This window comes from Panthera uncia (genome assembly GCF_023721935.1).
Source record: "Panthera uncia isolate 11264 chromosome E2 unlocalized genomic scaffold, Puncia_PCG_1.0 HiC_scaffold_20, whole genome shotgun sequence".
NCBI lineage: Eukaryota > Metazoa > Chordata > Mammalia > Carnivora > Felidae > Panthera > Panthera uncia.
Window position 1 is genome coordinate 12,261,608 of NW_026057589.1, and position 12,991 is coordinate 12,274,598.

Sequence of the window (12,991 nt, forward strand, 5' to 3'; positions counted from 1 at the left end):
TGCATTCTGGTGTTTTTCATTTACATTAAAAATATAAATGAGGTTCAAGAAGCATTTAGCTAACTCCCTGCGATGTCAGGATGAATACAGGGGCTATTTGAAGTTTATCCCCCACCCTTCGGTTATGAGGGGGACTACAGGAGTCACACGGGTGGGGGCAGTAAAGGAAGGGCTGGTGCGTGGTCAGGAGGCCTTCTCACTCCCAACTTCTTAGCAAAACAATCGGCTCCAGTGCACAATTATGACCTGGCACCAAGGGCGCAGTACTGAGCGCCTCCTGATTCCGAAGGACAGGGTTGAGCCATTTGGCCAGGTGCTCCCCTGCGGATGGGGCCCCCTGCTTTTCCATCGCATGCTGTCCTCCCTCTTACCTTGTCGTAAAATGTGAAGATCGCATTGAACTCCTCAGAGGTTAGTTTCATGCCCTGTAAGGTCCAATGTATTAAAGAGAGAAGCAAAAGCCCTGGACAGTGTGTGCGTGCAAGTGAGGGCATGTGTCTGTGCACGCGTGTGTGTGCATGTGCATCAGTGAGTGCATTTGTGTGTGCACGTGTATGCGTGCATGTGTGTGCATGTGCACACGTGAGTGAGCACGTGTCTGCATTTGCATGTGTATGTTTGCATGTGCACATGTGCATGTATGCACAAGTGAGAGAGCTCGTGTGTCTGTGCATGTGTATGTATGTGTGCGCGCGCATGTGTGCAAGAGTGAATGAGCGCATGTGTGTGTTTGCACGTATATGTGGGTATGCACACGTGTGCACATGTATGTGTGCATGCACACACGTGCGTGTGCACTTGTGCACAAGTGAGTGAGCATGTGTCTGCATGTATATGTGTATGTGTGCATGTGTGTACAAGTGAGTGCATGTATCTGTGTGCACGTGTATGTGTGCATGTATGTGCATGAGTAAGCGAGCACATGTGTCTGTGTGTGCACACGTATGTGCGTATGTGTGCATGAGTAAGTACGTCTCACTGTGCACCTGTATGTGTGCATGCACACGTGTGTATGTGTGCACGAGTGAGCAAGTGCATGTGTCTGAGTGCGCATGTGTATATATGCATGCACATGTGTGTGGAGGGTGGACAGGAGGGTGGCAGAGTGAAGCACACAGGGATGAGGGAAGGGAGGAAGTGAAGAAAAGCAGAGTGGTTCTTTTACCTGAAATTTAAGCAGGAAGTTTTCCTGTACAGGCAACAGTCTGGAAAGAAAGTGTTAGAGCAGAGCTTAGGAGACAGGGCAGAGGCAAGAACAACTTGCACGTGGGGGGATGCAGAAGCAGTGCCTGTACTTCTGGAACCATCTGTGAGCACTTAGGAATTAGTGGCAAGTTCTAAAAAGAGGGAGGCAGACACACTGAGGTACTGACACTCTATCTAGCTTGGTCTTGAGCTTCAGGACCCCTGAACTGTCACTCTCCCTGCTGATTGGTCTTAGAGCCAGGGCAGGTGGCACAGGAATGGTCTGCACAGGTCCTGGTAAAAGTGATCGTGGGGGTGAGGTCAGGCACTTACCGGGACATCTCCGAGAGGCCCAATTTGCCATCCCCGTTCAGGTCAAACATCCGTAGCTGTTTAGGACAGACAGAGGTGCCTGGGTTATTTGCTTTGACCTCTCATGTGGGACCTTGACCTGCCATCCCCTTCTACTGGAGAGGAAGGAGGATGGGTGGGGTGGCCTCCTGCCTCTTCTGAGGTCACCTGGAGGTCAGGGACCAGCATGGTCTAAATTGATCACTGCTCCTCTCTCCCCTTCTCGGGGCGAGGGCCACAGAAACAAGCCAGCCAGCACCAAAGGCCCACCCTCCCCAAGCCCATCCTCTCCTGGAGCTGTGGAGGTTGTCATGGAAACAGATGCTCCCAGTCTCCCACTAGCCCAGTGAGGATCTCAGAGAGAGGGTGTGTGGGGCCATGAACTAGCATCCCTTTTGCCAGTTGCCACTGGAGTCCCTTCACCTGGGCCTGAAGACTCAGCCTGAAAACCCAGAATCCCACCGGCTTGGGGCCCCAGTCCTATGCCCCTGGAGGGGTAAGGGACACTTCTGCCCACTTACTATGGTTTGGGTATATTCTTGGAGCTTGGGCTCATCATATGGCCGGTTTGCCTTCTTCAGCAGGTCAGACAGAAATCCCTAGAATACAAAAGGTCTCTTCAGAGCTCCTGACTCATTCAGTAGTTCTTCCCTCATTACTTGTTCAGTTAGTCAACGTTGTTTTCTGAGGTCTACCATTTGTATGGTTTCCATCCTTCATAATCCCGTAATCCCTAATGCTTGTGGAATGACCATGAAGGCCTGGAGGTAGCTCCTGGATGCAACTTCACCCCATAAGATAGGCTTCTCAGAGGGCCCAGGACACAGGGCTAAGCAGTGCCTGGGGATCACTAGTTCCAGAGGAATGTAGGGGTATATGTAGAAGTCAGAAGGCCAATCTGATAGGATTGCCTTGGAGGTGCCTGTCCTGGGCACTGACGTGCAAAGGAGTGCAGTCGGGTTGAACTCCGTGGCCCTGCAGCTCCAGGTTACTGATTTCACATGGCTGTCCTGAATATGTTCACCAATTCAGAGCCAGGCTTAAGTGTTCCTAGGCAGAACACGAACCCATGTTCCTCACCCAACGTCTCCTCCCTCCCCAGGTTCCTTACACCTACCACCAACTGTGGCCTCAGTCCCTTTCTCCATGCCTTCCATGCCCTCCCCCAGGCCCATCCTACCTTGAGCTCGTTGGCTTCAATGTAGCCACTTCTGTCTGTGTCATACTTCCGCCAAGCCTGCAATGGGAATGCCAACCCAGTTGCAAAGACCTGTCAGTATCTATAAGCCTCCTTCCAATTTCCTTTAATGGACTGGGCTGGGTCTTGATGTTCAAGAATATTACAGTGGGATGGGGGCATGGAGATGGGCTAGCCCAGTCCCTTTCAAGGCACAGAAGAAATGGGAGAAAGTGTCTTGGCCAAGGTCACATAGAGAAGGAAAAAAAAAACCTGCTCGGACAAGGTCTCCCTACTCTATCTGGCTAAAGCCTGGGTCTCTTTTTGGATCATTTTGTAACTAGGGTTATGTTTTGTTTTGTTTTTTTGAATGGTTTTCTAAGGTGCTAACAAAGCAACTTCTAGCACTAACATCTGATGGATCCAATTTTTGCTGTGGGTATATAGCGTGTCCCTTCACTGCTCTCAAATCTTCTCATTCTCTGGGTGGGGGACCTCACTGTACCCCCATCATGGTGCACATGGCAGCCATGTCTGCATGAGAGCAGAACTGTAGTACAGTCCGCTTGTTTGGAGTATCCCAAGGCCACTCCCCATCTGTGTGATAGAAAAGCATTCCTTTTTCTGTTTTTAAGGAAACCACCCCTCTCCCTGCTCAATCCAGAGAACCCCGTTTCCCCAAATCTTTGATCTATGTTGGTGCCTGATCATATTTCTTTTATTTTCTTTCCAGTGTTCTTGCCTTGGCTTTTCCTCTCTTCTCCCTCAGCTCCAGACTGCACACTGGACACCAGTGACACTTGGTTTTATGAGAGTCAGCAAGCACAAATTATTTTGCCAAATTTGGATCTCCTGCCTCCCTTCCCCTTCCCATGCCATCTCTCCCTTTTATTGCCAGGAGTGTGAGTTTATGGATATCCTCGGATCTTTCTTCCATACCAGCAAACAAGGCTGTGTAATTCTCCTGGTATAGTTGTGGATCAGGATATCTGATAGTTTTCTTTTTATCCTGAATTTTTAAAACGTTATGAGACACAAGCAAATCCCAACAAAAGGGCAGCCTTATATCAGAGACAACTTGGATAGCTGGTATCTGACTGTGGAGTGTCTTTTCTCTGGGGGGAAAAATGCTCTGGTTCCATCAAAATATTCTTTCTGATGCCCAGAAAGCCTGCCTTTGAGAAAGTACTAAGAAATATGTGCAGGTTTACAAGTATGACTTCACCATCCACCTGTATATACTTAGTACATTAGAATTTAGTTCATCCGAGTCTTGACTGGGAAAAAAGGCAGACACCCCCTAAGTTTCCTAAAAGGAGGGTAACCTGAAGGGACCCTAGTCCTCACTCAGAGCAAAGCATCACTTTGCTTTTCGCATTTTTTTTGGAGAGATCCTCCCACTGGGTCTGACCTCCCTCCCTCCCTGGATCCTCCCCTACCCCCACGCTCTCCACCCCCATGCTCGCGGCTCACTTCTCTCCCCACCAGTACTTTGTGCTCGTCCATCAGTGAGTGGGCCATTCTCTTCCCATTCAAGGAAAAGAGTTCAAGAGACCTGGGCTTTGTGAAATCTCAAAGAAATCCTGAGGCATCACTAAAATTAGAAATTACAATGTTGTGCTTAGCAGTGGGACAGAGCTATCTGACAGCACAAGGCTTTCAGAGCGGCAGAGGGACCAATTCATGTTTCCAGCTGATAAAAATGGAGCAAATGAACAACCCAGGGGGGTGGTACTGTGGGATGGTGGGGTCTCAGGAAACTTGGTGGGGGTGTTGGCTCAGCAGTTATACTGTGGATTAAAGGATGAAGACAGATAAGAATATGGAATTATGTCAGCTACACAGAGAGAAGCCACTAATGATTTTGACACACAGAGACAGAGAGAAAGATATTTTTTGCTTCTCTTTAAGCATTTAAGCAAGCTATCGCCATCCCCATTTTCCAGATCAGAGGTAGAATAGAAGCCAGTCTTTGGCTGCCTTCCTATCAGTGAAGGAGCCATCAGGCATAACTCTCCCTTTCCTACACAGCAAAATCGACACCCACAAAAGCAGCATTCTTACAAGTATATGCAGACTCCTCACCCCCACCCCCATAGGCAAGAGAATGGACTAAGAACAAAATCCAGATTCAATTACTAGCTATGGAATCTTGCCATCTTGAAAACAAAAAAAAAACTGGAGAAAATTCTTTAAAGCACCATACAGTGAAATCCGTATCTGATGCTTAGGCAAGGTGCCACTTAAAAAATGACTTTTCTGCCCTTAGAATCGGTTATTTCCAACCAACTCTTTATCCATGAGGGGAACTCAATGCCATGTGGGGTTCTGGGCAGTAAGTCACGGAGAGGGGATTACCGGTGTCTGGAAAGGGATTTAACACGAGGAATGGCAACTCGAGTCAAGCTGAAGGCCAGTCATTATCATAGCAGGCAGTGTGTGTGGGGTATGGGTTGAGTTTCACTGTGAGGGACACATACATTGAATGGCTAGGGTGCAGAGTCCCAGAAAAATACCAAGAAATAATTGGTAGTTTTCCAGGTATCAGGATTAGTAATATATCTAGTTGAGCCATATGGAATTTGGAATTTTTGTAAATCAAAAATGGTCAAATAGCAACAATTTCACATGGTTCAATCTATCGTTTGAATATTACTCAAAAGACACGTGAGTAAGGATGTTCTATTTCACATGAAGATTTCAAAGAATTTCTGTTGCCAAGATCTATTTTAAAGGGGGGGGGGCAGTGAAGCGCAGACTACAGTTAAAAATCAGGACTGGAGGATACCACAAGCTGGAATTCTCCCTGGGTTTTTCCATCTTCAGGATGGCACATAAATCCATGCTCCCACGCATGCTCTTTAGAACCCTGACTTCAAGGGACACTAATGTTACTGAGAACAAATCATGTGAGATCTTGGAGCCAAATAATGTGAAACAGGCCTCTTCACTGCAGGATTTCTCAGAGACCATAAGATGCAAATGTCTATGACCAGTTCCCAAAGGGGAGATAAGTGTGTACACGGCATTTCCCACAGGTACTTGACCACACTTAATCCTCACCATACTCTCCACACTTTGACGTGCACATATCATTTGGGGATTTTGTTAAAATGTAGTTTCTGATTCAGTGGGCCGGGGACTCCGCATTGCTCACAAGCACCCAGGGGATGGTGATGCTGATGCCGCTGGTCCACGGACCCCACTTGGTGAGTAGGGCTCGGAGGGCTTTACCATCTCCCAAGGGACCATTCCCTGGCATCTGGGTGGGCCTGGCTCTGAACATGGGAGAAAGGCAGCGCCTCGGCCTCACCTCCATAAACTCAGTGCTGGAGCCCACGTGCTGCCTGAAGCACAGAAGGAAGTTCTCCTCCGTCGGCAGGATCTGCGCCAGCTGTGGGGGCCAGAGAGCAACAGAGACATTACGGAGGGCCCTGCCAGGAGAGTGGGCGAGTAGCCTTTCCTGTGGGGAGGATGGTTAAATGGCCAGTGGCAAGGCAGCGTGGGAGCTGCAATTTGCTTTCTTTCTGAGATTCGTCCTTCAAAAGGGAAGAAGGATGTTCTGAGAAGTGCATCTGGGTCACCCCGATTCTTAGGAGTATGAGCAGCTGGAGGGACAGGAAACTGGTGCCACTTTAAAAGGCAAGTATCCAGTCTCAAGAGAATACTTAGTAGAGCATTCATTCCATCTATATAAAATTCTAAAAAATGCAACCTAATCCTAGCTTAGCGGTTGCCTAGGATAGGATGGCCCGCACCAGGTGGAGGAACATTTTGACAGTGATAGAAATGCTGTATGTTGATCGTGGGTGGTAATTACATGGTTGTACACAACTGCCTCAACTCACGGAACGGTACACTTCAAATCGATGCAGTTTATTGTATGTAAGTTTACCTCAGCAAATCTGATTTTTAGAAAATGCAGATACCTTTGTTCAGCACACACTGCTGGCCATCCCCCAGTCCCCCACTTACTTCGCTCTGGGCTTCCCCTGGTCACGGGCACATTCTGATTGGGCTGGGTCAGCTACATGTGCTCTTGTTTCTCTTGTCAATGATTGGCTTATGGGTAGGCATGTGATCTCGCTCTGCCCAGTGAAGTGTGAGGGGAGGTGTGCTAAGGGTACTTCTGGGAAAGGTTTCCTTGTACCTGTGAGGGGCCAAATGAGGTGGATCCTTTGTGGTTGTGTGTGGATGTGCTGCCTGGAATGCTGCAGCCATCCTGTTTACCAGACTGAGGATGAACCTGTTTTGGCGGCAGAGAACAGAACCAAGAGAGGCAATGGGGAATCTGGGTGGCGCAGTTGGTTAAGCACCCAACGCGATCTTGTCTCAGGTCATGATCTCACGGTTCGTGAGTTCAAGCCCTGCATCGGGCTCTGTGCTGAGGGTGTGGAGCCTGCTTGGGATTCTGTCTCTCCTTCTCTCTGCCACTACCCCACTGTCTCTGTCTCTGTCTCTGTCTCTCTCAAATAAACTAAAAAAAAAAAAAAAAAAAAAAAAAAGCAAAACCTGTTTGACAGGCTAGTTGTTTTTTAAAAAAAAAAAAAGAACTGCAGAGAAGCAGTGCTGGGGACCTGGACTCCTTCATCCGGAGCCAACCTTTCCCATGGCTTTTCTCATTAGGACCCTCTCATAGTTTAAACCAGGAGTCAGTAAACAATGACCCATGAACCAAGTCTGGCCCAGTGCCTATTTTCTATAAAAGAACATATACTGGAACATGGCCACGCCCACGTATTTACATATTGTCTATGGCTGCTTTTGTGCCACAGTGGCTGAATTGAAAGAATTGTAACAATGTATGGCCCACAAACCCTAAAACATTAACCATAATCTGGCTCTTTACAGAAAAAAGTCTGGTGACCCCTGGCTGAAGCCCATTTGAGTCCAGATATTTTGAGACTTGCAGCTTTAGGAATCTGTGCCCTTGGTGCGTTTTCTAGATCCCCTTTAGCTTAGGCTGGTGGGCCATCCCTCATGATGTGAAGGATGACTGTAGTGGCTCATAGCTGTCCCATGCAGGAGAGCTGCCCTCCACCAAACTGCCATTGCCCCAGTCACCCCCCCCCCCCCCCGCCCCCCCCCAAAGGGGGAGGGAGCTGCCTGTACCAATGACTGACTGAAATGGGAGTACAAAGGGCCACCCCATGCTTCGCCTCAAGGTGAGACCAACTCTGTGGCACAATCTACACTGCAGAGCTCCCTGTGAGATCAGGCCACGACCAGGATCCAGCTGAGACCACATCCTTCCTAAGCTCCTTTCTCTGCCCTCTCCTGCTGCACTCTTCCCTTCTTTTGGGAGTTGTCTCTTAGTAAGTCCCATCGGCTTGAATCTCTGTCTCAGTCTCTACTTCCTGGGCACTGACCTAAGGCAGCTTCCCAACCAGTCCACCCTGGGAGGAGCTATGCCCAGGTTCATGTGCTGCCATCATTATTCTTGACCTCTAGAACACAGGTCACCAACTAACTGCCAGAGCTGTTCGGTTAGGCACGCACACACATGCATATTTGTATGTGTAAGTATGTATATATGTATGTATGAACGTATGTGTGTGTATACATAAGTTGTTTCATTAAACAAGGAAGCCATTAAACGCAGTGGCCTTAATACCTCAGTGGCCTTTGTGAGCAATCCAAAGGTGAAACAAGCAGCCAAAACAGCCAACTAGGCTTTCCCAAATAACCATTTAAGCTATAGCCAATCAAATAACTTCCTTGCCCTGCTCCCACTTCTTCTCTATAGAAGTCTTTCCCCGAGCTACTGTTGGTGGAGTGTTCCTAGCCACTTCTGGTTTGGTGCTGCCTCATTCGAATCAATTTTTGCTCAAATAAACTCTTTTTTTAAATTAAAAAAAAATTAATGTTTATTTTCAAGAGAGAGACAGAGTGTGAGCAGGGGAGGGGCAGAGGGAGGGAGACATAGAATCCGAAGCTGGCTCCAGGCTCTGAGCTGTCAGCACAGAACCCAACGCAGGGCTCGAACCCACAAACCATGAGTTTGACCTGAGCCAAAGTCATATGCTTAACCGATTGAGCCATCCAGGTACCCCATTCTTTAAATTTTTAATAGGCCTCAGTTTATATTTTAACAATATGTATATATCTGTGCATGTATAAATGTATATATGTATATATAAATATATAAATTATACCTGCTATATATGTAAATTATGTGTTGCAATAATTAATTGATTAAAAATTTTGCCTTTGGATGCCTTTAGGTGGGGCATGAACTCTCTTGTTCTCCAGTCGTCTCCCTCCTTTCTCTCTTAAGCTGGGCTCATCACACATTTGCAATAGCTGTGGGGACACTGAGAGCATTTAAGGTCTCCATCCCTGTCTTAAACCAGTGTTTGTTGCTTCTTTCCTTGTGAGACACAGAAAAAGTCCCACCTGTTCTCTTTGGTCAGCCTAAGTGTCGGAGGTGGGGTGGGGGCTCCTAGACCACCACCTCACTGGGAAGTGTAGAAAGGATGCTTGCCCACGGCACAGGACGCTCCCCCCCCCCCCCCCCCCCCCCGGCCCCAGCTCTTAGCCTGGACAATAGGACTCACCTCTGCCATTTCGATTTTCCCATCCGAGTTCTTGTCATATTTCTGCATGAACTCCTTCATCTTCTCCCCAAAGTTGTCACTCTTTGACATCTGGAGAAAAACAAATGGGGCTGATTGTGCTGCCAGGCCCCATGCGAACCGTGGATCTCTCACCTGCTGGGTGCAGCACCATTGCAAATCATTTTGCGCCCCAACTATGCAGGCACAGAACCAGGCTGGGCCAACGCCCTGAGTGGTCAGGGCTGCACTCTTCTCCTTGCCAAGGTCCCTCCAAATCTAAGTAGTCTCTTCTTCGAGGCTCAGTCACATGATGTTCAAAGAGGGACAGGACATATGCCCCTGTATCATGTAATTTGTGTAATTAAGCATGCCCCTCCCTCTGCCTTTGAGATGGGATTAAACCACAGCTCTATCAGAAGGGTGAGGACTCATTCCCATCACTCAGATGTGAGAACTAAGGCCCCAACATTTTACCAAGGCAGCTTGTAATATAACCCAACTTATTCCAGTGCCCCCCAGTAGGTACTAAGCACTGCACCGAGAAAGGTGAATTGTGCATTTTCTTCTTTCAGATCTAACAGCAATTCACGATATTCTTTACTCGGACTGCATCCCAGGAGGAATGTAAGGAGAAATTCTTCAGAAAGCCAAGGTAATTTAAATCATCCATTAGATTATTGTGACCATTACAAAGACACAGAACTTCAAAAGCTTCTTTAGCCCATTGTTGCCTATCTTAAATCTAAGGCTCTCCGAAATTCTCAAATCTTACCCTGGTTTGGGTGCTGCAGATTTAATTATATGCATTAATGAGCTCTTCGTCATCCCTAACCAATGGTGAATCTGCTTGGGCAGCTGATGCCTCTCGGCCTCTATGACGACTCTGGGTGCTCTGTGTGCTTCCTTGAACTGGGCGCAGGAGAATCCTACTAATTCTTTACTTTAGAGTCTTTTCTGTATCCCTTCAATTGCTTTCTACCTTTGGAACTGGCTTCAATTTATCACTATTTATTCAACAATATGTATTGCTTTACACTTACAAGTGTGCACAGAATGATCCGAGGCTCTTATCACAGATGTGGTCATCTGATTTAGCTTTAACAACAGCCTCAGTGAGGTGAGAGGCCTGTCCATTTTACACACACATGGAGGCTGAGGTGAAGTGACTTCTCCCGAGGTCACCAGCTGGTGTAGCTAGAATTGGAACTTGTGGCTCTGGCTTCTAAGGCCAGTATTCCTTCTAGCATAGGACAGCTGCTCTGAATACCAGTCCTGGGTGGTGTCAGTTGAGACTGTTGTTGACAGACTTGAGAATCACCCCTGATGGCTTCTGAGGAAGGGAATGACTAAGATTTCAGACTAGAAGCACTTCATAAAAACACATTCCTCCTCCTACCCCATGATCCCAGAATCTGTTTTGAAGCCTGTATTTTCTGTCCTCCAGGCTTCATTATCCTAGTAATGAGGGGTGATGGGAGAACAGTTGATAAACAAACCCATGAATCACCTCCATCGCCTAAGCCCATAGCCTGGACCTCCTCCTCACTGGGCACTCTGTTGAATTCTGGACCAGGAGCTCTTTGCTGGGTTTGTGACTCATCTCCCAAACTGTGCCGTGAAGACTTGCTAATAAGCAACGGATTGGCCAACAGACACACAGCAGGGGAAAGCAGAGAGACCGCCAAAGGACCAGTGGGACCTGGGGTAGGGAATGGATCTGATTATGTATATTTGAGAACTAGACATGGGAACCACAACAGACTAGTTCCAACTACCTTAGCTTTTCAGTATTTCAGACAGTCCTCCAAAGGCCTTAGTGAATTTAATAGGGCCAGCTTGGTACTGTGGGAAATAATGACCCTGCCACTAAGGGGTGGGGACGCGATTTGGAGTTGCTTCAGGCAGGCTGAGAAAGGCAGTCTGACACCTCCATGAATGAGGCTGGTCAGTACTATCTGGTTCAGATACTGGTTTGGAGCAATCCTCTGTTTGCCCCTAGATCCTTGCTGAGGATTCTAGACTGGTCTAGAACAGTGGTTCTCTAGTGGGGATTATTCTGTGCCCCCCGCAGGGACATTTGATAATGTCTGAAGGCAATTTTGATTGTCACAACTTGGAGGCGATGCTAGTGGCACCTCACAGGGAGAGACAGTGATACTTCTAAATATCCTACAATGCACAGGACAACCCCATCCTCCCAACAAAGAATTACCCAGCCCTGTCAATAGTACTGAGGCTGAGAAACTCTGGTCTAGAATAAAGACACTCGAAACCCCCGAGGCATCCAATCTTGAGTCACGATCCCTCTGAGAATCTTAGACTCTGGACTATTCCTTAGGGGAAAATGAAGTTTTTATATACGCATACACAGACACAAAGCTTTGCAGTTTTTTGAGGGGATTCATTAACCCCTAGTATCCATTCATGAACACCCCTCAATCCCAGACACCCAAAGATATTGAAGCAAGGCTCTCTTTTCAAGGGATGATTCCAGTTAAAAAAAAAAAATCCTTACAAATAAAAGAAAAACTTGGAAGGTCAAAACCAGAGATGTCAGGCCGGCTTAAGAGATACAGAACTTGGGACAGACAATGCTCAAAGCCATGGGCTAGATGATAGAAAAATCAAACAATGGGACAGAGTACTGGTCTTACCATTCCAGAGCCTTTTCTTGCCTTCTCCAGCTCTTGGAAAAAGTTTTCTAGCTCTTTACCTTCAATATACCCATTTCCTGTGAAGAAAGCAAAGAACAAAGCAATTGACCTCAGAGCTAAATAGTGAGACTGATGGGGGTGGGGGTGATGGGGAAGTGAGGGGCTTCGTGGAGAACTTCTCCTCACTGGTCAACAAGCAGGTGTCTGGGTTAGCCTTGGACTGTGTAGTGTTAGGGATGTGGGTCCTGCCCTCAGGGTGTTTGCAACTGATACAGCTGCAAGATTAATAGCTGTGTATCTTTGGGGGTGTACATTCAGTAGTCGGAGAACACTGGGAGGGACCACCATCTGGGCCAAGCCGGTAGAAGTGAGCAGAGCTGGGAACTGTCCGTAACTGGCTGGGCAAGCAGCAGGAGCTAGAATCCAACAGGGGACAAAAGGTATCAGCATCTGGGTTTGTCAGCAGGTGGTAGGCCCTGGTCACAAGGGTGAGTGAGGTCCGAGGCAGAATTTGGGGCTCTGGAGTAGGAGGATGTACTGAGTCGAAGAATGTTTCCACACTGGGTGCCTGGGGGGCTCAGTTAAGCATCTGACCTCGGCTCAGGTCATGATCTCGCAGTTTGTGAATTCAAGTCCTGCTTTGGGTGAGCTGGAGCCCTGCATCGGGTGAGCATGAGCCCCACTTCAGGTAAAACACAAGTCCCACTTTGGGTGAGCCTTGCTTCTCTTTCTCCCTCTGTCTCTGTCTCTGTCTGTACCTTGTGGGATTCTCTCTCGAGCCTCTCTCTCCGCTCCTTGCTCACTTGTACCACCCCCCTCAAAAAAAAGTGTTCTCCCTGGGGCGCCTGGGTGGGTCAGTCAGTTAAGCATCTGACTTGAGCTCAGGTCATGATCTCATGGTTTGTGAGTTCGAGCCCCATGTCAGGCTCTGAGAGCATGGAGCCTGCTTCAGATTCTGTGTCTCCCTCTCTCTCTGCCCCTCCCCTGCGTCTCTCTCTCTCTCTCTCTCTCTCTCTCTCAAAGGTAAATAAACATTAAAAAAAAAAGTGTTCTCCCCTCCCCCCAAA

At 47.9% G+C, this 12,991-nt stretch overlaps 1 protein-coding gene across 1 annotated transcript in view; it reads right to left on the bottom strand.

The window, feature by feature from the left end:
* The window catches only part of CALB2 (calbindin 2), a 28,676-nt gene that overhangs the window by 4,433 nt on the left and 11,252 nt on the right, over positions 1-12,991 (bottom strand). Inside the window, exons 2-9 of the mRNA XM_049622938.1 lie at positions 11,925-12,001; positions 9,271-9,360; positions 6,027-6,107; positions 2,717-2,773; positions 2,058-2,135; positions 1,519-1,574; positions 1,166-1,205; positions 372-425 (exon numbers count right to left, since the gene is read on the bottom strand). Coding sequence (XP_049478895.1) covers positions 372-425; positions 1,166-1,205; positions 1,519-1,574; positions 2,058-2,135; positions 2,717-2,773; positions 6,027-6,107; positions 9,271-9,360; positions 11,925-12,001 — 533 coding nt within the window. The remainder of the gene's footprint in view (positions 1-371; positions 426-1,165; positions 1,206-1,518; positions 1,575-2,057; positions 2,136-2,716; positions 2,774-6,026; positions 6,108-9,270; positions 9,361-11,924; positions 12,002-12,991) is intronic.